Source organism: Kogia breviceps, chromosome 2 (genome assembly GCF_026419965.1).
Source record: "Kogia breviceps isolate mKogBre1 chromosome 2, mKogBre1 haplotype 1, whole genome shotgun sequence".
In the NCBI taxonomy this organism is placed as follows: Eukaryota; Metazoa; Chordata; class Mammalia; order Artiodactyla; family Physeteridae; genus Kogia; species Kogia breviceps.
The window spans coordinates 201,572,788-201,597,821 of NC_081311.1; the positions used below are offsets into that span (position 1 = coordinate 201,572,788).

Genomic DNA, 25,034 nt, shown 5'->3' on the forward strand with positions numbered 1-25,034 from the left:
GTGTGTCCAGCTCAGCCTTGACCACTAAGAATCACCATTTGGTTTCCTACTCAGAAGCTATTGGGAGATACTTGTTGTTAATTTAATCAAATTGTGGGGTTGGGGTTTGTTTTTGGTGGGGGTTTTTTTGTTGTGCCTGTTAAAAGGTATCTTTAACCATTGCATATCAAGAACAGCTCTAGATGGAAAGGCCAAAGACTTGTGTTGGATCCTGTTTCAACACAAGGTCCTTCGTACATACGTATGAGGTACACTTTAGAGTCTGCTTTATGGTGTTACTAATTTGGGGACCAGATGTGAAGGATTTAGAGGCAGCAAGAACATCCCAGCCTAAGGAATACAGCCAGGTTGTGGTACCAAGAGAGTGGGCCCACGTGGAGCCGCATCTTCGAGGGCTCAGAGGGCCTTGCGCCGGCTTTTCCACTTGGACACTTACATCCTGTTCCTTTTTAAGTACGATTGTTGTAGTCTTTGTTCATGACTTACCTTCGAAGAGTATTCTTCAGATAATACCTACTGTTTTTTGGGTAAAGTCGAAAGTGCCACCCTCCAGCTTAGAGTAAGAAAGCGGTCTTGAATTTTCCATTTCGTATTCTATTTTTCATTGTTTTCTTTTCTCATGTCGTCAATCACAAAAAATGATAAATTTATGCAATTTTCAATAGATATATTTCTCAGAAATATAAAGTGAAATTTTACTTTGAGCATCTATTGTCAAAAATGACCAACTATATTTGTCATAATATTATAATTGTAGTTTCTTTCACCTCTTAGAAAAGTGGAAAATGAGGACATGAATAAAGACCAGATCTTGCTGGAAAAGGAAGCTGAGGTAAGTAGAAAAGTACTTTTTCTGTTTTTGAGTCTACTGTTTAGTGTATACCTTAAAAATATTATTTGTAGTTCATATAGTTTTTTTTCCTTGTTTTTTTGAAAAGAAACATACTGTATATAACTAATTTGTTATGCATATATATATATATATATATATATACACACATAGGCATGTATATTGGTTTACATATATTATCTCATTTGATACCCAACAGCAGTTTAGTGGAAAAAGTTTGGAAATAGTGAGAATTCAGTAACATGACTGGTTTTTGTAAGATGTTGAAAAATTAGCAGTTTTCCCATACATAGACAATGAAAATATAATGCAAGAAACTCATTCACCATCATTAATAAAAATGTAAGAAATACGTAGGGCTCATGTAGGGGAGGAAACTAGAAGAAGCTCTACTGAAAACTGCTTTCAAAATGTGAATAGACGCAAAGCTTTTTCAGTAGGATGCTCAGCGTGAGGATCGCGGTTCTCTCCACGCAGCTCCCAGAGTTCTGTGCGTTTGCAGAGTGCTTCGTTTTAGTGAGAACTTGAAATAATTCCATTTGTCTTCAAGGCTAAGCATTGGGAAACACAGGAAGCTCTAAAAAGCAGACTAACGAAAAGAGGCTTGCTTTACTGGTTATGGAAACGTCAAACGGTGGTCGTCCAGAGTTTGGTACAGGCGGGTTAGGCTGATTAAATGCAGGTCGGGGCTTCCCTGTCGGCGCAGTGGTTGAGAATCCGCCTGCCAATGCAGGGGACATGGGTTTGAGCCCTGGTCTGGGAAGATCCCACATGCCGCAGAGCAACTAAGCCCGGCGCCACAACTACTGAGCCTGTGCTCCAGAGCTCGCGAACCACAACTACTGAGCCCGCGTGCCACAACTACTGAAGCCCGTTCCCCTAGAGCCCGTGCTCAGCAACAAGAGAAGCCACTGCAGTGAGAAGCCCGAGCACTGCAACGAAGACCCCCCAACGCAGCCAAAAATAAATTAAATGAATGAATGAATGCAGGTCTGGAAATAGATCAGAAGTATGAAAATGTGCTCTGAGGTAAAAGTGGTGCTGAGACCTGTTAAAGTGGTGGAATTCAGGCATGTTGAGTAAATAATAAGAAAACAGGCCAGCCTTTTGGAAACAAAAATAAAACACTTCTTTGGCCAGATTAATTCACTATGGATCAAATATTTAAATGTTAAAAACATAATCACAGAAGTTACCTGAAGAAAATTGAGGTAAAACTTTTACAACACTTGCCTAGAGGCCTTTCTAAACAGAAACCATAGTGATAAAAAGTGATGGGGGGCTTCCCTGGTGGCGCAGTGGTTGAGAATCTGCCCGCTGATGCAGGGGACACGGGTTTGAGCCCTGGTCTGGGAAGATCCCACATGCCGCGGAGCAACTGGGCCCGTGAGCCACAACTACTGAGCCTGCACGTCTGGAGCCTGTGCTCCGCAACAAGAGAGGCCACGATAGTGAGAGGGCCCGCACACCGTGATGAAGAGTGGCCCCCGCTTGCCGCAACTGGGGAAAGCCCTCGCACAGAAACGAAGACCCAACACAGCCAAAAATAAATAAATATTAGGGGGAAAAAAAGTGATGGGGTGAGACCTTCAAGATGGCAGAGGATTAAGACATGGAGATCACCTTCCTCCCCATAAATACATCAGAAATACATCTACATGTGGAACAGCTCCTACAGAACACCTCCTGAACGCTGGCAGAAGACCTCAGACCTCCCAAAAGCCATGTGGCTGACAGGGTCTTGGTTCTCTGGCCGGGTGTCAGGCCTGTGCCTCTGAGGTGGGAGAGCCGAGTTCAGGACGTTGGTCCACCAGAGACCTCCCGGCTCCATGTAATATCAGACAGCGAAAGCTCTCCCAGAGATCTCCATCTCAACGCTAAGACCCAGCTCCACTCAATGACCAGTAGGCTGCAGTGCTGGATACCCCATGCCAAACAACTAGCAAGACAGGGACACAACCCCACCCATTAGCAGAGAGGCTGCCTAAAATCATAATAAGGTCACAGACACCCCAAAACACACCACCGGACACGGTCCTGCCCACCAGAAAGACAAGATCCAGCCTCATCCACCAGAACACAGGCACTAGTCCACTCCACCAGGAAGCCTACACAGCCCACTGAACCAGCCTTAACCCGCTGCGGGCAGACACCAAAAACAACGGGAACTGCGAACCTGCAGCCTGCAACACGGAGACCCCGACACAGTGAGTGAAGCAACATGAGAGGACAGAGAAACACGCAGCAGCTGAAGGAGCAAGGCGGAAACCCAGCAGACCTAACAAATGAAGAGGAAATAGGCAGCCCACCTGAAAAAGAATTCAGAGTAATGATGGTAAAGATGATCCAAAATCTTGGAAGTAGAATGGAGAAAATATAAGAAACGTTTAACGAGGACCTAGAAGAACTAGAGCAAACAAACTGATGAACAACAGCACAAGAAATGAAATTTAAAATCCTCTACAAGGAACCAGTAGCAGAATAACTGAGGCAGAAGAATGGATAAGTGACCCGGAAGATAAAATAGTGGGTGGAAATAACTACCGCAGAGCAGAATAAAGAAAAAAAAAAAAAAGAAAAGAATTGAGGACAGTCTCAGAGACCTCTGGGACATTAACTGTACCAACATTCGAATTATAGGGGTCCCAGAAGAAGAAGAGAAAAAGAAAGGGACTGAGAAAATATTTGAAGAGATATTGAAAAACTTCTCTAATATGGGAAAGGAAATAGTCAAGTCCAGGAAGCACAGAGAATCCCATACAGGATAAATCCAAGGAGAAACATGCCAAGACATATTAATCAAACTATCAAAAATTAAATACAAAGAAAAAATATTAAAAGCAGCAAGGGGAAAACAACAAATAACACACAAGGGAATCCCCATAAGGTTAACAGCGGATCTTTCAGCAGAAACTCTGCAAGCCAGAAGGGAGTGGCAGGACGTATTGAACGTGATGAAAGGGAAAGACCTACAACCAAGATTACCCAGCAAGGACCTCATTCAGATTCGACGGAAAAATTAAACCCTTTACTGACAAGCAAAAGCTAAGGGAATTCACCACCAAACTAGCTTTACAACAAATGCTAAAGGAACTTCTCTAGGCAGGAAACACAAGAGAAGGAAAAGACCTACAATAACAAACCCAGAACAATTAAGAAAATGGTAATAGGAACATACATATCAATAATTACCTTAAATGTCAATGGATGAAATGCTCCCACCAAAAGACATAGACTGGCTGAATGGATACAAAAACAAGATCCGTATATATGCTGTCAACAAGAGACCCACTTCAGACCTAGGGACACATACAGACTGAAAGTGAAGAGATGGAAAAAGATATTCCATGCAAATGGAAATCAAAAGAAAGCTGGAGTAGCAATTCTCATCTATTTACAATAGCCAGGACATGGAAGCAACCTAAGTGTCCATCGACAGATGAATGGATAAAGAAGATGTGGCACATGTATACAATGGAATATTACTCAGCCAAAAAAAAGACGAAATGGAGTTATTTATAGTGAGGTGGATGGACCTAGAGTCTGTCATACAGAGTGAAGTAAGTCAGAAAGACAAAAACAAATACCGTATGCTAACACATATATATGGAATCTTAAAAAAAAAAAAAAGGTCATGAAGAACCTAGGGGCAGGACGGGAATAAAGACGCAGACCTACTAGAGAATGGACTTGAGGACATGGGGAGGGGGAAGGGTAAGCTGGGACAAAGTGTACGAGTGGCATATGTACATATATACCTTAACAACTGTAAAACCGATAGCTAGTGGGAAGCAGATGCATAACACAGAGATCAGCTCCATGCTCTGTGACCACCTAGAGGGGTGGGATAGGGAGGGTGGGAGGGAGGGAGACACAAGAGGGAAGAGATATGGGAACATATGTATATGTATAACTGATTCACTTTGTTATAAAGCAGAAACTAGCACACCATTGTAAAGCAATTACACTGCAATAAAGATGTTTTAAAAAGAAATAACAAGAAAAAATAAAATAGAATAAATGAAGCATTTTTAAAAAATTAAAGAGTGATGAGGATGCAGGAGGGTGAAGATTCACCATTTGAATTGAACCAAAGAAGCTGGGCCCGTCACTCCCCTTTAGTGCACATTCCCCACTGGGTAGTGGCAACTCCTTCCTACCTTTTTAGGTCAGAAACTGTCTCATGTTGTCTTTCTTATTTCTTCTGTTTCTTGATAATTTTTATTTGAATTGCCTATTATCGTTTGTGTGGTCTTCTGTTGAGCCATTGGTCCTTTTACTGGTTTGTAAGAGTTTTTTGTATGTTAACTCATGGTCATGTTTTGGGAGAGCACAGACGTTGAAGTACTAGCAATCACAGGACCCCCGTAAAGCCTGCTTGGGGACAGCAGAGCCCGAGAACCAATGGTGTGTCCATCTCTTGTCCTCAGCTCCGCCGCATGCAGGAGATGATCGCCCGGATGCAGGCGCAGATGCAGCTGCAGATGCAGGGTGGGGACGGCGACGGCGCGGCCCACGGGCACCACGTGTGAGGTAACGACCAAGCCTGGGGAGCAGGCTCGTGTCCCGAAAGGATAAAGGTTGCTCCTCAAAATGGAAGCTTCTCCACGCTTCCTGTTTAGTAAAGGGTTTTCGTGTTTTCTAAGCTTCTAAATGTGAGTGACAATTGTAATGGAAAAACTGCTTCCCCTTCCTACGTAGGGAAAAACACCATTCCTGCCTCCTTTGTGCTCCTTTCCTGTACGTCTCCTTCCACCCAGAGTGCCCACTCCCGGTTACCAAACGTGTGGAGGTTTCCCCTGCACCGAGCAGTTCTCCACAGCACCAGCTGGGGGTCCTGCAGTCTCAGTTCTGATACCATCTGCCTGGTGACCCTGTCAGACCCCACAGGTTGAGGGCTCAGTCCCACAAGTCGGCCCCCCACTTCCGATGCCAGTCCAAAATCCACGTTGTCACCGGTGCTTCTGACTGGCCGGCTAGAGATTAGAGGTGCCCACCCCACCGTGGGTTCAGTAATTTTCTAGAGCGGCTCACAGAACTCAGAGAAACGTTTTGCTTCTAAGTCACATTTATTAAAGGATATAATAAAGAACAGAGGTGAATAACCAGATGAAGAAACCCACAGGGCGAGTGAGTTCTGAGAGAGTTCCTAGTGCAGGAACTTCTGTCCCTGAGGAGTTTGGGTGTATCACCCTCCCGGTTTGGATGGATTCACACCCAGAAGCTCTCCAAACCCCTGCCTTGAGGATTTTAAAGGAGGCTTCCTTGAGTAGGTATGATCAGTCATTAACTCCATTTCCTGCTCCTCTCCCCTTTCTGCAGGATGGGGGACAGGGCTGGAAATGACAAGCTTTTCATCACGGCTTGGTCTTTCTGGTGACCAACCCACAGAGTTCCCTTATTAGCACAAAATGGGGGAAGGTACGTGGATTTCAGGAGCCCTGTGTCAGGAACAGAGGTCAAGGACCAAGTACCAGGACAAGAGGTGCACCTGGTGCTCTGACTATTTAGGAAATGAAAGGGTTTTAGCGGCTGTGTGCCAGAGCTGGGGCAGAGACCAGGATCTATTTTTATTGTCTCACAGCAGTAGAAGAAAACTGTATATTGAAGTAGCTTTTATTGGTCGTACAATTTGAAATTGGGGAGAGGTAAAGTCAAATGAGGACCAGAGGACGAAGAGTTACGTGGGTAGGGGCGGAGGCAAGCCTGCTCCGTGGAAGAGCGAACTGGGGCCAGTCAGAGTTCAAGCTGGCACAGAGCTGGGATACGGACCTGATTGTAGCGCATGTGAGCGTCGATGCAGTCCCTCGGGAGGCGATGTGATGGCCTGAGTGACTGCAGGCTGAGCTGACGCATTGCAGGACCAGTGAGACGGGAGGTAGGGGGCCCGGAGGTCGGGCACCTGTCAGAAGTCTTCCACAACACGGACAGGTGATGAAGGAGGTAGGGCGGGGCGGGCAGGCTGGGAGCATTGGTCACCAGAACAGAGCCCCTGCGCCTTTGCGGCTTATTGGAAAGGGTTTTAGTTGTGAAATACATGCACAGAAAGACACAGATACACATGTACATTGTGACCAGTTGCTTTTAAAGGGAACATCCACGGAACCCCACCTGGGTCAGAGTTGGTTGCTTTTCTTTCGTCATCACGTTGAAACCTTAGAAAGGTCCTGAGGGCGCATGCTGAGTTCGCACTTGCCCAGTGGGGACATGGATGCTGTGCAGGGGTTTAAAATTACTTGCCTGTGGTCACGTCACTTGTCAGCTGATGGACCTCCTGGCCGCACAGGGCAGTCCTGCCTGGGCAGGTTTGCTACCTGACGGGAAATGATGGCAGAGAAGCGGACTCCTGAGGTGTGGGACTCACTTGAGGCAGGAGAGAGCGATAGATGTTAGCTCTCTCTCTCTGGTGTTGCTGCTTCTCTTCTTAAAACGTACGCAATTATGAGAATTCTACTTTGGGTACCTAAAATTAATCTACATTTCTGTGTACTTTTCAGTTTTGCAGCACTCCTGATTTCCAAGAGCTTCATTAAGTGACGTTGTGATTTTACTAAACTCTGGTCCTCAGAGCTTCTGCTCAGTTTGCGCCCTTTGTTGTTATGCAGGAAGATAATGCTACCAGCGGTCCAAGCAGCGGGCGCTGCGTCACTCCCATTGAAATGTGTTGTGTTTTGTTTTTCCAGAAAACACTTTGCAAGATAACATTCTGACAAGTAACACGGCTGCGTGTTTTCAAGACTGTTGGAGGGGTGCCTATCCACATTTTACAGTACCTGTGCCTGAGAATTTAATTTTGAAAAAACTTTTGATGTGTTATTTTGTATGAAGTACCTTAACATTTATATGTCATTATGTTATACTTTATATTTTGTGAGGTTAACTTTCCATTTTTTTGTCCACCTTAACTGACCCCTAATGTTAGAATTGATTCCCAGGGACCAGTCAGCATGTATAGTTAATAGTTGAATTTGATTTGGCTGGCCTAACCGACTAATCATGATTTATTTCTAGAACATTCACATTTCCCAGAATGTTCCTGAGTAGCAGAGACATGGACCTAGTGACACAGAAAGATGAGAGCTGCCCTGGTGCAAGGCCATTTCTCACCAAGTCACGGCACCTGGTTAGCTGTCTTGCTTTGCTTGAGCACAACACCTAAAACCAGTTTTGCTGCTATAACTCAATACTGTTAATCCATCTGCACATTTATCTGTTTACCAAACGAAACAATTACCCAGTGAGATACATATTTATACTTAAATAGCTTTTTTTAAAACAGGCTTTTAGGGGTGAATTTTTTAACAAGTCTTTGGATTCTTGGGTCTATGCAGAGAACTCGCCACAAGCCACGTTCTGTAGAGTTTGCCATAAAAAAATCAGAGTATCCATGAGCTGCAGTTTTCATGTTGCAACTAAGATTCTTACCTACACAATGAGAGTCAATAAACTATTTTTATTCAACTAAATTTAAAAAATAACTTTTTAAGGAAAATTAACAGTTGATCTGTGCAGAAACCAGCCTTTTTTAATTTTTATACTGCACTTTAATGTGTTTTCTCTAACTGCAGGTATAGGAGATGTGCCTCAGCAGCGAAAATAAGGGTCCTCGGGTGGGTGGCCCCGAGGCCTCAGCCCCGTGGGGCCCAAAATGCCTGCCAGGTTTTCCTGATTTGGTGTCCCTTTAACTGATGCTTTCCTGAATGGTTTTCAGGCAAATAGGGGTGATCTTTTTGTGTGCAGGCTGTCTAGTCCTTTCTCAGCCACTGTCATTTCCTTCCATGTATCGTGTGAGAATGAAGGCTATTTCAGATCTGCACCGTGGGCTGGCTGACGGGTGCCACCAGTTGAAGCCGCAGCTGGTTGGTTTCCTGTGCCCTGTGGCCTTGGCCCTTCCCTGTCCTCATAGCTGGTCTCCCTATTGTGCACTCAAAGGGGCGCTGATGCTCTTGGGGTTGCCTTTTTTTCAGCATTTCTACTGATGTGGGGAAATTGGTCCCCAGAAAGTGACAGATGAAAGAAGATCTGGAGGGAGCAGGTGCTGGTTCAGTGTTTTCATTTCGCTAGAACAAGAGGGGTTAAAATGGAGAAAATGCTTATTACTCCAAGGATGAGGAGGGGGTTTTGTATTCACCAGACAGAAAAGAAAACGAGATGGTTGAAATACATTTGTTACAAAGGTGAACTACAAAAAATCTCTGGGTGTTCTCCTGACTTTGCCCTTTCACTGTTGGGTAATTGCAAATGGTCAAGAGCTATAGGTTTAGGTACATTGTGCAAAGTTTTTACCAAGAAAAAGTGTTCCATGACCTTAGGGCTTCTCCATGCAAGACTAGTTATTTGGGTTATTTTGTCATTTATTAACTGTGCTAGTAAAAGCTGTTTTTAAAAAGGGGTGGGGTGTGGCAACACTTGAAAGTGGTAGGTGTAAGCTCTATATAGTAAAACTCCTAAGTGCTAGCTGCCACCTAATGGTTATGGGGGTGTGGGTGGACCTACACTAAGACTTTTAAATTCTCTTGTTTTGCTGCCCGAATCTAAATACTTTTGCTAATAGATAATTACCCTTTTACTAAGAGATAAGCTTTACCTATAAAAATGTATTTTGAAAACTTATTTTACACAGCAATTTTGTATCCATTGAAACTAACCTTTTACCAATAAAGCACTATTGTTTAGATACTGAGTAGTACTCATTATTGGCTCTTAACGAGGTAAAGGTGTAAGGTTTTCTGGGAAAGATGCAGAGAAAGCCCTGCGTTTTCTGTGTATAAAAATCCGGAGGGGGCTTCCCTGGTGGCACAGTAATTAAGAATCCGCCTGCCGATGCAGGGGACACAGGTTCGAGTCCTGGTCCAGGAAGATCCCACATGCCGCGGAGCAACTAATCCGGTGCGCCATAACTCCTGAGCCTGTACTCTAGAGCCCACACGCCACAACTACTGAAGTCCACGTGCCCTAGAGCCCGTGCTCCGCAAGAAGAGAAGCCCGCGCACCGCAACGAAGAGTAGCCCCCACTCGCCGCAACTAGAGAAAGCCCGTGCGCAGCAACAAAGACCCAATGCAGCCAAAAATAAGTAAATAATTTTTTTAAAAAATCAGGAGTAATTATTTGCACCACCATCTGTACCCAACAACTCTGTATTGGCGATCCCAGCCCAAAAGAGCAAGCCATAAAGATTGGAAAGGAGACATTTACATGGGAATCTGATCATCTACTTAAAGTGAATGATAAAAATTACCACTAGTGAGAGTTCAGTGATGTCTGCCCACTAAATAGAAAATGTGGGGAAGGCTCTCATTCACTGTATTAAAACTAATTCTAACTTATTAGAAGAAATGTTGAAAACCTGGACTGTAAGCCTGATCTGGGTGGCTGGCCGGTCCTCTGACCACCCCAGGACCGCCTGGGCCCCTTTACTTCCTTCTCAGTGTCTGCCTAGAGCCCTGTCTCTGGTTCCTTTCCAGGTCCCTCTCTCCCCCAGGTCCTGCACCTCTGCCTCAGGCCCTCCCTCCAGCATACACCCCGCAGCCTCTGACCAGGCTTTCCCCCTGCGGGGTCCCCACTGACGCTGCTCAACCTGTCGGGGTTCCGTGCCGAGGGGTGTGTGCCACCCTGGGAGCAGCGAGAACAGCGCCTGGGTTCTGACATCGGGGCTGTCGGTGGTGTCGCTGGGGGCCAGTTAGAGGAAAAGTTCGGAGAGAGCGACGGGGGACAGGAGTGCCCTTCTGAGTCTCGAATCCGAAGCTCCCCCGCGGGAAGCGGCTGTTCCTGCTTCCTTTGGGAAACGTTCGGGTTCGCGGTCGGGGTCTTGATCCGGTGGCCAGAACCCTAGGAGTCCCCTCCTAGATGTGCCCGGGTCCATCGTCGGTTTACTCCCTAGACAGACGCGCGGGGGGCGCGCGGGCGCCCTCCTGGCCTGCCCCGGGAGACGCGGGGACTGCGGCGGGGGCCAGGACCAGGGCAAATTGAACCGGGTCTTGAAGGATGCGTAGAAGTTCACTGAACCTCTTCGAAGAAGGGGCGTGTGCTGCTGCGAGTCGCGGGCCTGGGGGCTCCGGACGTGGTGTCACGTTTCCATTTCCGGGTGGGGGCCACGAGGCTAGAGGAGGACTTGTGAAGCCTGGAAGGGCCGCAGACCTCGCCAGCACGGCCCGCTTCCTCCTCAGCACATCCTCGCGGGGCTCTCGGTGCCCGTAGGCCACAACACCAGTAGCCTCAGGAGGATCGCAATTGGTGGGTGGAGCCGGTAACGGGAAGGCTGGCAGCCAGCGGCGGGGACGGAGAGAGCCAGCAGATGGCCACGCCGGACCCTGCTCTCAGAGCCGACGCCCCGCCCCCCAGAGCCGGCGCCCCGCCCCTCCCCGAGCCGGAACCGCGCCCCGCCCAGGACCCCGCGCAGCCCTGCGAGTCGAATATCTGCTGAATTGCATTGGACTCCGTGCTTGCACTCTCGCCCTGCCTCCTCCGGTCCATTCACCAATCAGAATTCTGTGCCGCGCTTCTAGGTCGCGGCCGCGGAGGCCCCGCCCCAAAGTCCGCAGGCCAATCGGCGGCGCGTCCGCGGGGGCGGGGGCGGGGCCCTGGGCGGGGGGTAGGGACTGGGCGCGCGGGGCGGGGGCGGCCTACGGGTCGTCGCAAGCGGGCGGAGCGGACGCGGGATCTGAAGGGCGCTGCGGGCGACAGCGCGGGCCTGCCGGCTGGTGAGCGTGCGGGACAGCGGGGCCCGGGTCAGGCAGGGGCCGGGCTGCGCCTCGGGGGCGGGCGGCGGAGGCCGTAAGCCGAAGCCCAGGGCAGGGCGGGCGCCTCCGGACGGCGGGCGGCCAGAGGAGTCCACGGCCGGGCTCAGAAGGCCTTAGGGTGGCAGGCCCCATGCGGGTAGGGCCGTGTGTGGGGAGCCTGCCCGCTGGAGGCCCGGGGTGGGCGGAAGGGTCCCGCGTGGAGGCGCCAGGGGCGGCCGGGAAGGGTCCCGCGTGGAGGCCCCGGCAGAGCCACAGGTGGAAGCTCGCGCCGCCTGAGACCACGCCCATTTTGGCCTTTCCTTAGATTGTATCTTAACGCCGGGAATCGGTATTAGGTGTTGATGTTTTAACGCCATGAAGTGTAGAACGGCTCCTCAGGCAATGGGAGCCTTCTAAAGGCAGACGGTGAAACCTGGGGCTGGAATATGCTCCCGTTTCCGTTTACTATGGTGGCTGCAGCCTCTGGTGGCCTTCCGTGTACTGGTCAGTAATTGCCGTGAAAACCAAATTCACACAAGGTGCATTGAAGGAGATAATGTCAGTCCACAGTGAAAGGATGGGAAGATTTACATCTCAGGGTGGCTCTTCTCTGTACCTTTGCTCACGTCTGTGAGGGCGCTTCCGGCGGAGGACTGCGGACGTGCTCGATGGCTGTCAGGGGCGTTGGGCCAGCGGGCTGGTTGTGTGTGGACAGTGTGCAGTTTTCTCCTGCCACAGAGATGGGAGAGGACATTTGAGGTCAGCAGGCATAGAGTGACCTTTGCTGGTAGGCCACATCTAATGTTCATTGTCTGTATCTGCTGTGTTTTGAAAGGTTTTTATGAGTTCCTGTACACTACAGATGTAGCTCTTTGGGAAGGGTTGTGCAGCGCTTCATGCCCGTATTTTATTTGGTTCTCTCAAAATCTGCAGAGGAGACATGCCTAGGCCCTGTCTGGAAGCAGAGGAGCCGGGTGACCGGTTTAGGTCACACCCTGGCCCTGCTTCCTCTGTGCTCCTGCTTTGTTGCAGATTCTCTGTGAGCAGTTCACACTGAGCTGTTTGGACCAGACGCTGACAGGAGCTGCAGAAGTTTGCTGGCTCGTTTACATGCATGGGCATCCTTTCCCAAAAGGGAAGTTTATATGATACATTCATTTATCTCTGCCTCAGGTTCCCTCTCAGCAAATGAGGTTACAGTTTACCTGCCTCATAGACTTGTTGTGAGGATTGAGCATCAGTGGAAACGCTGTTAGCTAGATGCCCGGCACACAGTAAGTGCTTAAGAAGTGTTAGCCGTTATATTACCAGGTGGAAGAATAATCTGAGGAGACAGTAGAGAGAGAAGTACGCGGTATTTAAGCAGAATTATCCTGCTTGGAGGGAAGGATATGCACTGGATCGACACAGCAAAGGTGGATGCATGGGTACTTCTATGCAAAAGCTCTTTCAAGTCCCCTGGGCCCGAAGGAGTTCTGTTCCACTCCTTTCCAAACATTCCTGCCTCTACTCTCACCAGCACCTTCTCTCTCCTGAGAGGGTAACAGGCGTTTGTTACTGCTGCTTGCCCTTTCAGGTTTGTTCCTGTTTGTTCTTCACCCGCTTTCGTATAAGCCTGCCACCTCCCCATTTGCTCAGTGGGTCGTGAGCTCCCTGCACACGGCTTGGTGTTGGTTGCGGGGAAACCCCGCTGTAAAGCTGGATGTTGAGCCGAGGTCGCTCTGGTGGTGCTCTCCGAGATCCCGTGTGTAGAGCATGACTGGACGGTGGCATATTTGTCAACTCCAGGGTTTACCTTGGCAACAGGGTGCTGAAAAGGTGAGAGGGTTCCACAAAGCTTAATATGATAGAGGCCAGTGTTTGGTGGGTTTCTGCTGATTCTGTAAATTGGTCTAATCTTTTTGGAGAGCAGCTAGCCGTATTTGATAAAGATTTTGATTTTGGAATCCCAGTTTTGAAAACAAACTTTGATACATAAACTCTGCATGTCGGAGGGGTAGAGTACTCCTCAGCCAGCAGACATGCTCTGGCAGTCTCCTTCCTATCCTTCCTTCCCAGCAAAATTTGAACCATTTTGATCCATGGAAATATGTTCAAAAACACATCTTAACCGAAAAGGCGAAGTAGTTTGTACACAGCAATCATACTGATGTAAAAATGTGCGAGGACGGGACAAGGATGAGAAGGGAAGGTGGAGTGATGTAAATAGTTTTATTTTAGGGTCACAGGACTGTTTTCTCGCTAAGCTGGTGTTCTGGTTTATAGTCATTTTAAAATTCAAAAGCAGAAAGGCCCTCTGACGTTGTTGGATGCAGTGACGAATCTTTCTTCATCCCCTCTCTCCCAGCTGCGGCACAGAAGGAGGTATGAGATTCCACCCAGACCTCTTAGGTGGGCCCTCGAGACCCCTATAGCCTGGCCCCCTGTGGGCATCCTCAGGGCCCCTGCCATTCTCAGCCTTGCCCAGCAGCCCCTGCCTGCGCGCAGGCTGCTCTTGTCTAGCTGGTCTCCTGTTGCCCTGCAGGGTCCAGCTCCCGCTTCATCCTGGAGAGCCGTCCTGGCCAGGCTAGCCGCGCTGCCTTCCTCGGTGTTACCTCGTGCTTCCTGCCCTCTGCTGCTGCAGCGGGCAATGCTCAGGGCCACGTCCACAGTGGTCTCCCCTTCTAGATCATTGTGTATTTGCCACGTGGGGTCCCTTAAACCAGAGACGAGACAGCACGTGAGTGATGGGGGTTGTGAGGACCAGATGCGCAGACACCCCCATTTTGCTGAGGCCTCCTCCCTCCCTCGCCACCTACCAGATTCCTGGAGGCTTCCTCACTTCACTTCCACACGGCTCTCACCACCCTTTAACGGACTGTCTTCTTTGTCTTCTCCCACTGTAATGGGAGGGATTTCCTCCCTCTTACAGGCTCCCGTATCTTTAAGGACCTAGACTTGCTTGATACCGAGGCAAGGTGCTCAATAAATGTTTGAACTAATCAGATTTCATCTGGGGCAAGGGCAGATGCCAACTTTCATGGGGCCTGAGACTTATCCAATTTGGGGGAGGAGGCCTCTTTAAGAAAATACAGTGTTACAAATAAAAATCAATTTGAAAATTAAGTTGCAGATATTTATTTAGAATGAGAAAAAAGTAAATAAGATACAGATTTGAAAAAGCTGACCGTTGATACAGACATCACTAAATCCAGGAAGATGGCTATTTGTTAATTATCTGACACTTCTGTAATACTTTTCATCTGGCTATGTACTTTCTAGTTGCCTCTTCATTTGACAGAGAATAGAAAGAATTCAGTGATTCCTCTAGCATGGCTGATCAAAAATCTTATTATTGATTGTTAGGATATATAAAACATGGTTTCACACTTGGCTGTTTCTAGCACAGCTACAGATTGTGTCTTGGAAAAGCAGGAGTTCTGATCAATTCTCTTTTGCACAATTCCATTCAAAAACGTTAAAAAATCAATGGTGTATTTATAGTTATACTGCTACCTTATAAATATTTTTTTCTGACGGGCGAGAAGTGCGGTTTTGACTACTGAGCACCGAACTCTGCTTGCATTTTTTTCACGAGTCTGGTGATGATTTTCCCACAAATGTGCATCTGGCTCCCCGAGTTTCAAACCTTGCTCCTTTCCCAGGGCCCACATGCTTCCAGCACCAGGTGCCATCGGGTCTGTTCGTGTTGCTGCAGGGCCCGGGCCCTGTACCTTTGTTCCACAACCCTCCGGCGCGCGAGCACGGGACTGGCAGTGGTGTTCCAGGAACCATAGCTGCATTGCGAAGCTGGTGGTAACCTCAGCGTGAACACCTGAAACGTCTCCGCTTGAGCCCAAACTAAGGGTGTCTCCAGCTTCTTGTGCTGGTAGCTGGGTCCTCTCCTGAGCTGCCTGACGTGCAGGGAAGGAGGGACAGAGACAGACTTGGGGTGGAAGGGGCAGCAGTGTTAGTCGATTGCAATTTTAATATGTTTTCGAATTTTCCGGAAGGCTGTGATCATGGCCACACTTCACTGAGGGCCTTTCTTAGGACCTTGAAGGGGCCAGTGCCAGTGAGGGGCCCAGAAACGGGGCAGAATGGCTTTAGAGTCACACTGCCGGCATAGGGGCAGCTTGTGGTCCGTAGCTTGGTGCCACATGACACCGCGGAGGCATGGGGGTGAGGGTGCACGACGCCTCTTCCTGCGGCTGGTGGGATGTGTCTGGAAGGAGGAGGCAGCACTGGCTGTTTTACAAATCGTTTAAATGACCGGGCGTTATTAACTTTATCTCCTACATCATTCAGATCCCAGTTGCCTTGGTAATAGTTAACACAAGCTGAATGTCGGGGGGAGCAAGTCTCAATATCTGAACAAGAAATCAATTTTTAAATTGATTTAAAGAGAGTGTTTTAAAATGTTCGTTTTTATTTTACCTGCACTGTTTGAGAAGGAGGAGCAAGCACAACGCCTAGAGGAGACATGGGTAGCTGCCCTGACTCTCCGTTTGAAGGTGAGTGGGCGGCTGTGGGTGACCCCTGCCGTCGTCTGCCCGGAAGCCGTCTGATTTCAGAAGTAGCACACGTTCATCACGGCAGGCAATTCAAGAGATACGTGTGCCAAGAAAGGAGGAAATAAAAATCAACCCTCTTCCCTCTCTCAAAGATGACCTCTGCAAACATGTTTTAAATGCATGGATGTCGGGCTTCCCTGGTGGCGCAGTGGTTAAGAATCCGCCTGCCAACACAGGGGACACGGGTTCGAGCCCTGGTCCGGGAAGATCCCACATGCCGCAGAGCAACGAAGCCCGTGCGCCACAACTACTGAGCCTGTGAGCCACAACTTCTGAGCCCGTGCGCCACAACTACTGAGCCTGCGCTCTGGAGCCCACGAGCCACAACTACTGAGCCCGTGTGCTGCAACTACTGAAGCCCGTGTGCCTAGAGCCCGTGCTCCACAACAAGAGAAGCCACCGCAACGAGAAGCCCGTACACCACAACATAGAGTAGCCCCCGCTCGCCACAACCAGAGAAAGCCCATGCGTAGCAACAAAGACCCAGCACAGCCAAAATGAATAAATTAATTTTTTAAAAAAGCATGGGTGTCCAGTTCCGTCTGTGGGAAGAGAAGTAAGCCTCCTCCACCCTGTCTGCCCGCTGTGACTGTGGCTACAAAGCTGGACAGCTGCGTGAGCAGCTCTGAGGAGCCTGGCAAGGAAGTGGTGGCGGGCAGGCAAAGGCCAGGGTCTGAAGCACCTGCCGCAGGAGCACCGAGCTTCCTGTTCTCCCCCTAGCACGCCCGGTCCGGAGCCCGCTTCAAGGTGTCCGAAACCCGGAGATGGCCTCCAGGGGCAGACAGGGAGGGCTGCAGGGGGAGCCACCCAGCTTGGGCTCTAGAGAGAGTGGGAGAAAGCCACCATTTCTTCTTCTCTCTCTCCCTGTTCTCCAGCCAGGCCTGAGACACCTAAAAGTCCAAGGGCTTTGTACTCTCTTTCCTGCAGTCTGGTCCCAGCAAGGGTGCAGTCCCAGGATGTGCACGGCAGAGCACGGGAACAAGCCACAGTCCTCTGGCTGGAGGACTGAGAAGTAAGCCAGGGAGCTGTGGAGCGGGGGAGCTCAGGAGGTGACCCCTCAAAGTTGCCAATGAACTTGTGGGCTCGACCCCGAGATGTACACGCATGGGGCCGACCCTGCGCCACTTGCCAGAGGCTGTGGGAACTCAACTAAGGGGTCGACCACAGCCCGGGAGCCAGGCTCGCAGCTGGGTGACGGTGCACAGGGAGGATGGAGCCTCTGAAGGTGGAGCTGATGCTGAGACCACGGCTGTGGCCTGAACCCGGCAAGGCCAGTGCTGCTGAAAGAGAAGTGCCACATTCTCTGTGGGATTTAAACAAGACCAGAGGCTCATAACACAGTGTTTAAAATGTCCAGGATATAATCCAAAATTACCTGGCCTACACAGAACCAAGGAAATACCAGCTCACAAGAGGAAAGACAGGCTACAGCTGAGATGATGCAGACATCGGAAGTACCCGACAAAGGCCTTGCGGTGGGCAGAATTTTGGCCCCCATGGCCGTCACCCCGTGGTGATACTTCTGGGAGCAGGTTATGTTACGTGGCAAAAGCACATTTACAGGGTTCCCTATGCGACATGACTGAACACCGTAGACTCAGGAAGCAGAGCCCAGTGCTGCCCTCCCAGCGCCTCCCCCTCCCCCTGCCCCCAGAGGCAGGTCTTTCCTTTAGGTTTTGGTTTACCCTCCGAGGTGGTTGTTTGAAAAATGGTTGTTTGAAAAAACGTATTTACAGTCTTCCTCTTTTAACCAGAGTTAGTGCGCCATGCTCCTGATTTGCACCTTGCTTTTATTCACCTTCTCATCCAAGAAGCATGCAGAGATGTTTTCCATGTGTGACAGAAATTTTAGCAACTTCCACTGCTGTGGACAGTGGACTGCGCTTGTCTGGGGAGCCACGGGCTGATTTCCCAGCCAAGGGGGAGGCGACTTGAGGGCCAAATCTGGGCTGGGCTTATGTCCTGGCTTTGTCACTTCTGAATTATGTGTTCTGTGGCAGAGCTTTCTTTTCTTTTTAATAGACCTGCTTTTTAGAGCAATTTTAAGTTCACAGCAAAATCGAGTGGAAGTTTCACAGATTTCTCATATGCCCCCCACCCCCAGACATGCACAGTCTCCCCCCCGTACCCCCCCCCCGAGTGGTACCTTCGTTACAAACCTGCATTGACACATCATCACCCAAAGCCTTGGCAGGCTTTTGAGCCGAATTTTTCCAACTTCAAGATGGAAATTATATGTCACGAATTGGTTTTTAAATTTTTTATTAAATGAGAATATATAGGAGCCGAGTTTGTAGTAGGTAACACTAAATATCAGTGGCGGAAATTTGTATGTAGCCACCAGAAATATTTTTAGGAATGAAGACTGCACATCATTTTGGTCGCCTGGGAGAGAGCAGGGAACTGGAGTCCCTCGTCGGCGCCTGACTCCTGACACCGCTGATCCCCTCCAGGTTTCTGGAGAGGGTCTCTGGCAGCAGCAGGGGAGTGAGCAGGGGCTAACGCCCGACGTTTAGGGCCTGCGGGACTGCGGTCCGCGCTCTGTGTGTCTAGTCCAGTTTGCAAATTCTTGCCTTTTTCATGTTTATCTATAAGCACACAGAGCAAAACAGAGTAATTTCTGTTAGGTTATAATTTATGTAGAGCAAATTCAGTGCATACATTTTTCCCACCGTCAGACTGCAGGAGCAATCAGGCTGTAGCAAGACTGCTGAATGGGCAGCTTCACGCTCTGCAGGGAGGGGTCCCTTCTGCCGCTTGTTCTAAAAGGAGACCGTGATTAACATTCACAGCACAGCAGTTACATTCAATTTTCCATTGTCTTCCTTCCTAAACTTTCGTAAAGCTGAGTAATTATTAAATGGGTGGTTTAGTGCCACATTGCCATTGTGTAATAGCAAACAGAGCTTTCTTTGGAATATCAGCGGGAGGTGCCCCACGGGGTCACTTCCTCTCAAGAGGACTTGTCTCCCTCGGATGAACCTCCAGGCATCAGGCCCTCTCGTGGTCCGGAGTCTCAGCCTAAGCTGTGTGGGTGTCTTACTTTGACCAGGTGCAAATAGCTAGGATGTAAGTGTGCTGCTCAGAAGGTGTACAAACCTGCAAAGGCTTCCTCTCAAGAGCCATGTTTTAGAATTCCTTGAGCCAAGAAAATTGTTTTTTTCATCTGTCTAATGTATCTTTTGTTCTTACGAGAGATGAAAACAATGGTAAATTAAAAGTACGCTGGTTTAAATATATTTTTTATTGTAAAATAAACACATACAGAAAAACTGCATTAATCAAATGTACAGATTAATGCATGAAGTGGACACTGTCCAGTGAAGCGATGGAACTGTGCCGGCCACACCCAGGACCGGTCCCCTGTGCCCTGCCCCCGGGACAGGCCCCTCCCACCAAGGGGACCACTGCCCTGACGGTTCCAGGAATAACCTCCTTGCCTGTTCTTCTCGCAGTTTTCTCACCTGATGTGCCCCTCAAGACTGGTTAGTCTTGCTTGGTTTTTTTTTTAAAGTAGGCGTTTAGACGTGACTTTCTTATAGTAAGCAAAAGAGAAAGAACCTGAAGAAATTTTTTTTCCGTCTTAAAATTATTATGAAGAAATATAAATGAGAATTTTATAATGGAATACACAACGTGAGTGACTCCTAAAAGTACATCTTGGTTGTATATATGTTTTCAGAATTACAGCTTTACTTACAAGGGAAAGGATCACTTTGGTGCCCAAAGTAAAATGTCCTGTAGCTTGTTCCAGGAGGACCTCCTCTTGGTGGTGGGTGTTGGGCGAGTGCTGTGAGCTGCCCACGCGTTACTCTCACCTGTGTACGCACCTGGGACACCTGAGAGGTGGGCTTGACTTCCTTAACGCCCCTCTCTTCTGCGGTAACTACTCAAGTTTGTGAGACTGGCATGAAAACGCTCCCATTTATGGCTCTCAGAGCCTCACACACCTCACGCTGAGCATCAGTCAGTGGCATGAAAGCAGGGCTTTTCTGAAGTGTGGTTCCTGACTGTGGCCTATGCCGAGGCTGCTCTTTGATGCCTGCGATGTTCATTGAGTAAATACTTAGCAGATATTTACAGAATTAGTGACGCTCCCGGGGGCATGCAGCCTGGAGAGAGAATTCTGAAGACACTGGCTAAGTGCCAGCCTGAACCACACGTGTGGCGCGGGGGATCTGCGTGCCAGTCCGAGCAGGGGGTCAGCCGTTGGTTTGTGCGTGAGGTGGGTCGGGAGCTGTATTTCGCAGAACGACGCGTCGCCTCATCACTTGCTCGTGCTAGGCGCGTTTCGCCTTTCCCGGGGGGTCAGCGTTCTCGTTTTCCGTTTGCTTGTTTGCTAAACCAGCCGTGCGTGGAAATTCTCACGCAGATTGTTGGGAAGGTCTTCGCTGAGTAGGGTTTAAGTAGGAGTTGCTTGGCAGTGGGTCACTGAGAAGCTTTTGCATCTTAATTGAAGAGATAATAAGTTCATGAGTTGGTTTATCTTGATAACAAAATAAGCTCGGAAAAGAGGAAAAGGCCAGAGGACTCAGCAGTTAAGTCGGCGTGAAAGGGCACGGACTAGTTTAGTGAGATGAATTCTCTAAAAGATTTACTGCAAATCAGTAGAAGACTCTTTGAAGATGATTAAGCAAAATAAAATGATTTTCACAGCATCTGCATTCTTTCTTGATTAAACATCTGACATTTGTGTTTGCCATACTGTGTTTAACCATTAGGTATGTTACTTTAAGTTGACTTTCATACATAAATACACGTATTTAAGAAGGGAATTGGCCATAAATAGAAAGTAACTATATTAATAAGGACGACTAAAAGCAAGGCAGTATGACCAGATTCTAGCGGGCGCTGAGCCTGTCCTTTGGTTGTTAAAAACAATGGCGTGATTGGCTCTGTTCAGCTTAACAGCTAAGAACTGGAAACCCTTCCCCCGGCACGTTGAGGAGGGTTGAAAGGGCACGAGTGGGGCAGCTCTCTGACCCTTGCAGACCCTCGCTGTCGTCATGGGTGAGGAGGGCGTGGGTGGTGGTGACCACAAGGGTATTGTGAGGACGGGGCGGGGCGGGGCGGGTGCTGGGAAGGGTGGCCCGCGTGTGCTCCCCGTGACGTGTGCCAGGCTGTCACTCAGCGCCAAGTCTGAAGTTACCTCCTGAACCACTGGTGGCCCCCGCTCCAGCCTGGTGACACAGCTGAGAAAAACCAGGGCATGCAAAGCGGGCAGACAGCCTGGCTGTCTTCATCCATCTTCCTTGGCATTTTCCCCACCGTGTCAGCAAAGGTGGGACCCGGGACGCACGTTGGCACCGTGCTGTGTGCACCCCTCTCCCTTTGCTGAAAAGCCGCTGTCCTGCACACAGAGCGTGTGGTCAGCACGTGAATGTCTGGGCTGGTGGAGGGAGGAGGTGCAGGGCCTCGGGTGGTCTGCGGAAAGAGGCAGGCGGCTGTGGGCCTCCCCTCCCCCTGCCCGTGAGCAGAGATGCTGCGGCTCCTTCAGAGGGTCTGGGGGTTAAATGAGTTCACGCACCTCCGGCTTGGGCGCAGCCAGGCGACAGTGGCGCTGGGGCTTGTTGCTGTGTATGCTCACCAGTCGAGGTATGAGGAGACGATAATCTTTCTAAACTCTTAATTTTGATGTAAGTTAAGACTCGTAGAAATGCAAAAACAGTGCAGAGAATTCTTGTGTACCTGATAATTTTCTTACGTTGTTTTAATATCGAAATAACTGGGGATAATTTGGGGGGGTTTTGTGTGTTTTAGTGCATTCCTCACTCTTAGCTGGTGAAGAATGGGGGAGCTGGAAGGAACCTACCGCGTCCTGCAGACCCCAGGGACACGCCTAGGCGCCCCGTCCCCCGTGGGCGTCAGCACCCTCGAGCCTGGGCAGGGCCCCTCGGCAGCAGCGGCGTGGCCAGCGGCCAGGACGCCCATCCGAGTGCAGCTGCTGGACAACTCCGTCGAGGCGTTTGACGTTGAGGTAAGAAGCATGATTGCTGGAGGCCGACTTCCTCACGTTTTCTAGAAGTTGGGTATTATTTGGCATTACGTACCGGACTCCATTTTGCTGGTTAGACTTTGTCTGATTATCAAGTCGCCCGTGAGTGGCTGGTAATAAAATCCTTGGGAACTCTGTCTGCGTTTCCCATTTTAGTTTGGGGAGTGGTATTCTCCTCTCTTAAAATTCTGACGTCATGTGGTCTTGACGTTCTCTTTTGAGAGGCTGGCTGAGGGCCATGCAGTGCAGACCGGAACCAGCTTGTCTCCACCCAGGTCCTGGTGGCCAAGCCGCTGCGTGAGGGACACCCCTTAGCCTCACAGTGTGTCCTCGTCTGAATGTGAGGGTGACTCAAGTCCCCGCTTCCCAGGGTGGCTGGAGTGAGGGCGGAGCACTCAGCACACGAAGAGCCTGGCGCAGTGCTCGCACAGGGCTTGTCTTTCTAGGTCAGCAATAGTAACATTTTTATTGTGAAAATTCTCTGATAATAGATTGCACTGATAATGTTGGCAAAGACAATTGAATATAGCAGATGTTTGGAAACGTCTTTTCTGATTTTCTGAATGGCAATAGAATGAATGTTCTTTTTAAAAATTACTTATTTTCATAAGTAATGAAGGAATCCATTCTTTTTTCTAATATTTTTATATTGGTTTAAAGTAATACCTTTGGAAGCGTCCCCTGCTCTTAACGTCACAAAGTAAAGACGAGAGAATGAACTTAAACTTTAGCAGGAGATTTATTTATGCTTGGGGAGAGGTCCAGATGCTACACAGAAAATAGAAAGATGATTGAAGAGCTGTGGGCCCGGGGTGAAGAGGCCTAGAGGAAACCTTGAGGCTCCCGCGGAGCCTGATTGCAGGATGCCTTGCGTGAGAAGGCGGAGGTGAGCGCGGTCGGGGGGGTTGGGGGGAGCCAAGGGGAGAGGCCAGCTGGGGGCTTGAGGAGTAGAGGTGCCCTCCAGCTTGGAGCCCAGGGTACACCTTGAGTGTTCGATGGCAGGTACCTAGTGCCTAGATTCCTAGTGTCTGAACTCAGGGAACCCTGAATGCTTCTTTTAGGTCTTATTTGAGGAAGAAACCAGATGTCATTTCATCAGGGCAGTGGTAACTGGAACTGGTAGTGCCTGTCTGTCCACCTTCCCAAGTCACTCCTGTGTTGCAAGAAGCAGCCTTTGCAGGGCAGGGAGTTGGGAACAGGCCACCTTTGAGTCCTGAAGAGGGGAGGCTGGCTCTCCATACTCGGATGAGTCACCTGGAGAAACAGGTTAAAGGTCTGGGAATTAGCTGGGCTTCCAGGTCTCTTCCAGCCAAATGTTTGGTTGGAAGAATTTCCACCATGCAGCCATCCTGTGATAAACACATTTGCTATGGTCTAGGCTTAAACGAGGTTCATTTCAGATTTTTTGAAAGCAAGGAAGGAAGAAGAGAAAAGAAAAGAATTGCATTACTTAGAGTTTACTTTTAGAGCATCTTTTTCTGGCCTGCTTAATGGTCTTTATCAACTAAACCTAGGACCAAAAAAGGAAAAAAGCACACATTTATTGTTGAGTCATAAATAAGATGTGACTCTTCTCTGAGAAATTCGTTTTTAAATCAGAGATAGCATTTTATAAAGGTTCAGAATATAGAGAGCATGTCAAAGTTTTAATAAATTGAGATTGTTGTTTCTTTTAAGCAAATAGAGCCATCATGTTTGGTATTTTGATATACCTGGCAGAGTTACCAGAAATTAAAGAATCAAATTGCTGTTGTATATCCTGAGTTGGATAGGGTACTTTTTAAATTGTGCTACCCACTGATGCATACCTTTCAGGAGAAGTTAAAACTCCATGTATTTTTTTGTAAGTTAGTTGTATTCTATTTATAAGTACCCTAGTCGTCTACAACTGTATCAGTTAGCTTTGCTGAGTAACACGTCACCCCCAAACCTAATAACTTAAAAGAGCAAATATTTACTATTTTCTGCATGTCTGAGTGTTGGCTTGGAGGTTCTTCTGGTCTGGGTGCTGAGTGGTCTAGGATGGCCTCGCTCACATGTCTGGGGCCCCAACTGGAACTTCTCTCCGTGTGGGACCTCACTCTCCAGCAAGCTGGCGTGACATTGTTCTCATGGTGATGGGAATGTGCTCGGGGGTGGCAGCTGTGAGGTCCCTGAGGTCTAGGCTTGTAATTCACACGTGTACCTTCTGCCGGGTTTTACTGATCAAGCAGGCTGCCAGGCAAGCCCAGGTTCAAGGCGTGGAGAAGTACCCAGGAGTCTGTGGCCACTTTCTGCAGGCTCTCACACAGCTGTTGCCGGGGATCAGGTGCACAGGCCCTGGAAAGAAACAGTCTCCGAAGCTCTGGTATCTGGTGTCAGCGGGCTGGGCGGGTTTGCCAGATGAAGCACTTTGTGGGGTCTCCTCCGGGAGGGGCTGCTGGAGAAGGTGCATCTGCCCTGCTCCCTCCTCCCCAGTGTCTCCCGTGGGCCCCCGTTGCCGAGATCCAAGCCGCAGAGCCCAGGCTGGGTCTCCCCGGGCCTGCTGCCCCTGCCCCACCATCCCTGGTCACTGATCTTGTCTGTCGTTCCCCCGCTCGCCCTGTACACTTGGACTGAGAGACACACTGTGGTTGGGGGGCTTTTGCTGTGGGTCTGTGGGTGGTACAGACTTGAGGTGCCGGGCGGTGAGGCCCCGGGGCGGCTGGCCTCTGTTGGTGGCACAAAAGGCAGGTCTTGGGGGAGACACCCCCGCCCGGAGCTGGCCGGGCTCTCCTCCTGGAAGGCAGGTCCTGGGCAGCGAGGCTGCTTCCGTGTTTGGACCAGTGCCGGTAAGTGCGGTCGACCGAACGGAAGCCAGGGTGAGCTTGGGTAACATGCTTTCCTTAGGAGAGTTTTTAGTTTTTCCCTCTATGGCAACATCTTCTGACGTTAGGGA

The 25,034-nt window shown here is 49.2% G+C and overlaps 2 protein-coding genes across 17 annotated transcripts in view; both read left to right on the forward strand.

Moving 5' to 3' along the window:
* SEPTIN2 (septin 2) overlaps positions 1 to 9,529 on the forward strand; it is a 34,483-nt gene extending 24,954 nt beyond the window's left edge. For 5 of the 8 annotated variants that reach the window (XM_059053732.2, XM_067027383.1, XM_067027381.1 and 2 more), the window contains 3 exons: positions 775 to 832; positions 5,281 to 5,383; positions 7,534 to 9,529. In XM_059053732.2, the coding sequence (XP_058909715.1) occupies positions 775 to 832; positions 5,281 to 5,382 (160 nt within the window). In that variant the 3' untranslated portion in view covers position 5,383; positions 7,534 to 9,529. Of the gene's footprint in view, positions 1 to 774; positions 833 to 5,280; positions 5,384 to 7,347 lie in introns of all 8 variants that reach the window. The other 3 variants (XM_067027377.1, XM_067027382.1, XM_067027380.1) reach the window with 1 other exon arrangement.
* A 1,915-nt stretch (positions 9,530 to 11,444) lies between these two features.
* Positions 11,445 to 25,034, forward strand: part of FARP2 (FERM, ARH/RhoGEF and pleckstrin domain protein 2) — an 83,500-nt gene continuing 69,910 nt past the window's right edge. For all 9 annotated transcript variants that reach the window (XM_067027384.1, XM_059053724.2, XM_067027391.1 and 6 more), the window contains exons 1-2: positions 11,445 to 11,551; positions 21,883 to 22,099. In XM_067027384.1, coding sequence (XP_066883485.1) covers positions 21,911 to 22,099 — 189 coding nt within the window. In that variant the 5' untranslated portion in view covers positions 11,445 to 11,551; positions 21,883 to 21,910. The remainder of the gene's footprint in view (positions 11,552 to 21,882; positions 22,100 to 25,034) is intronic.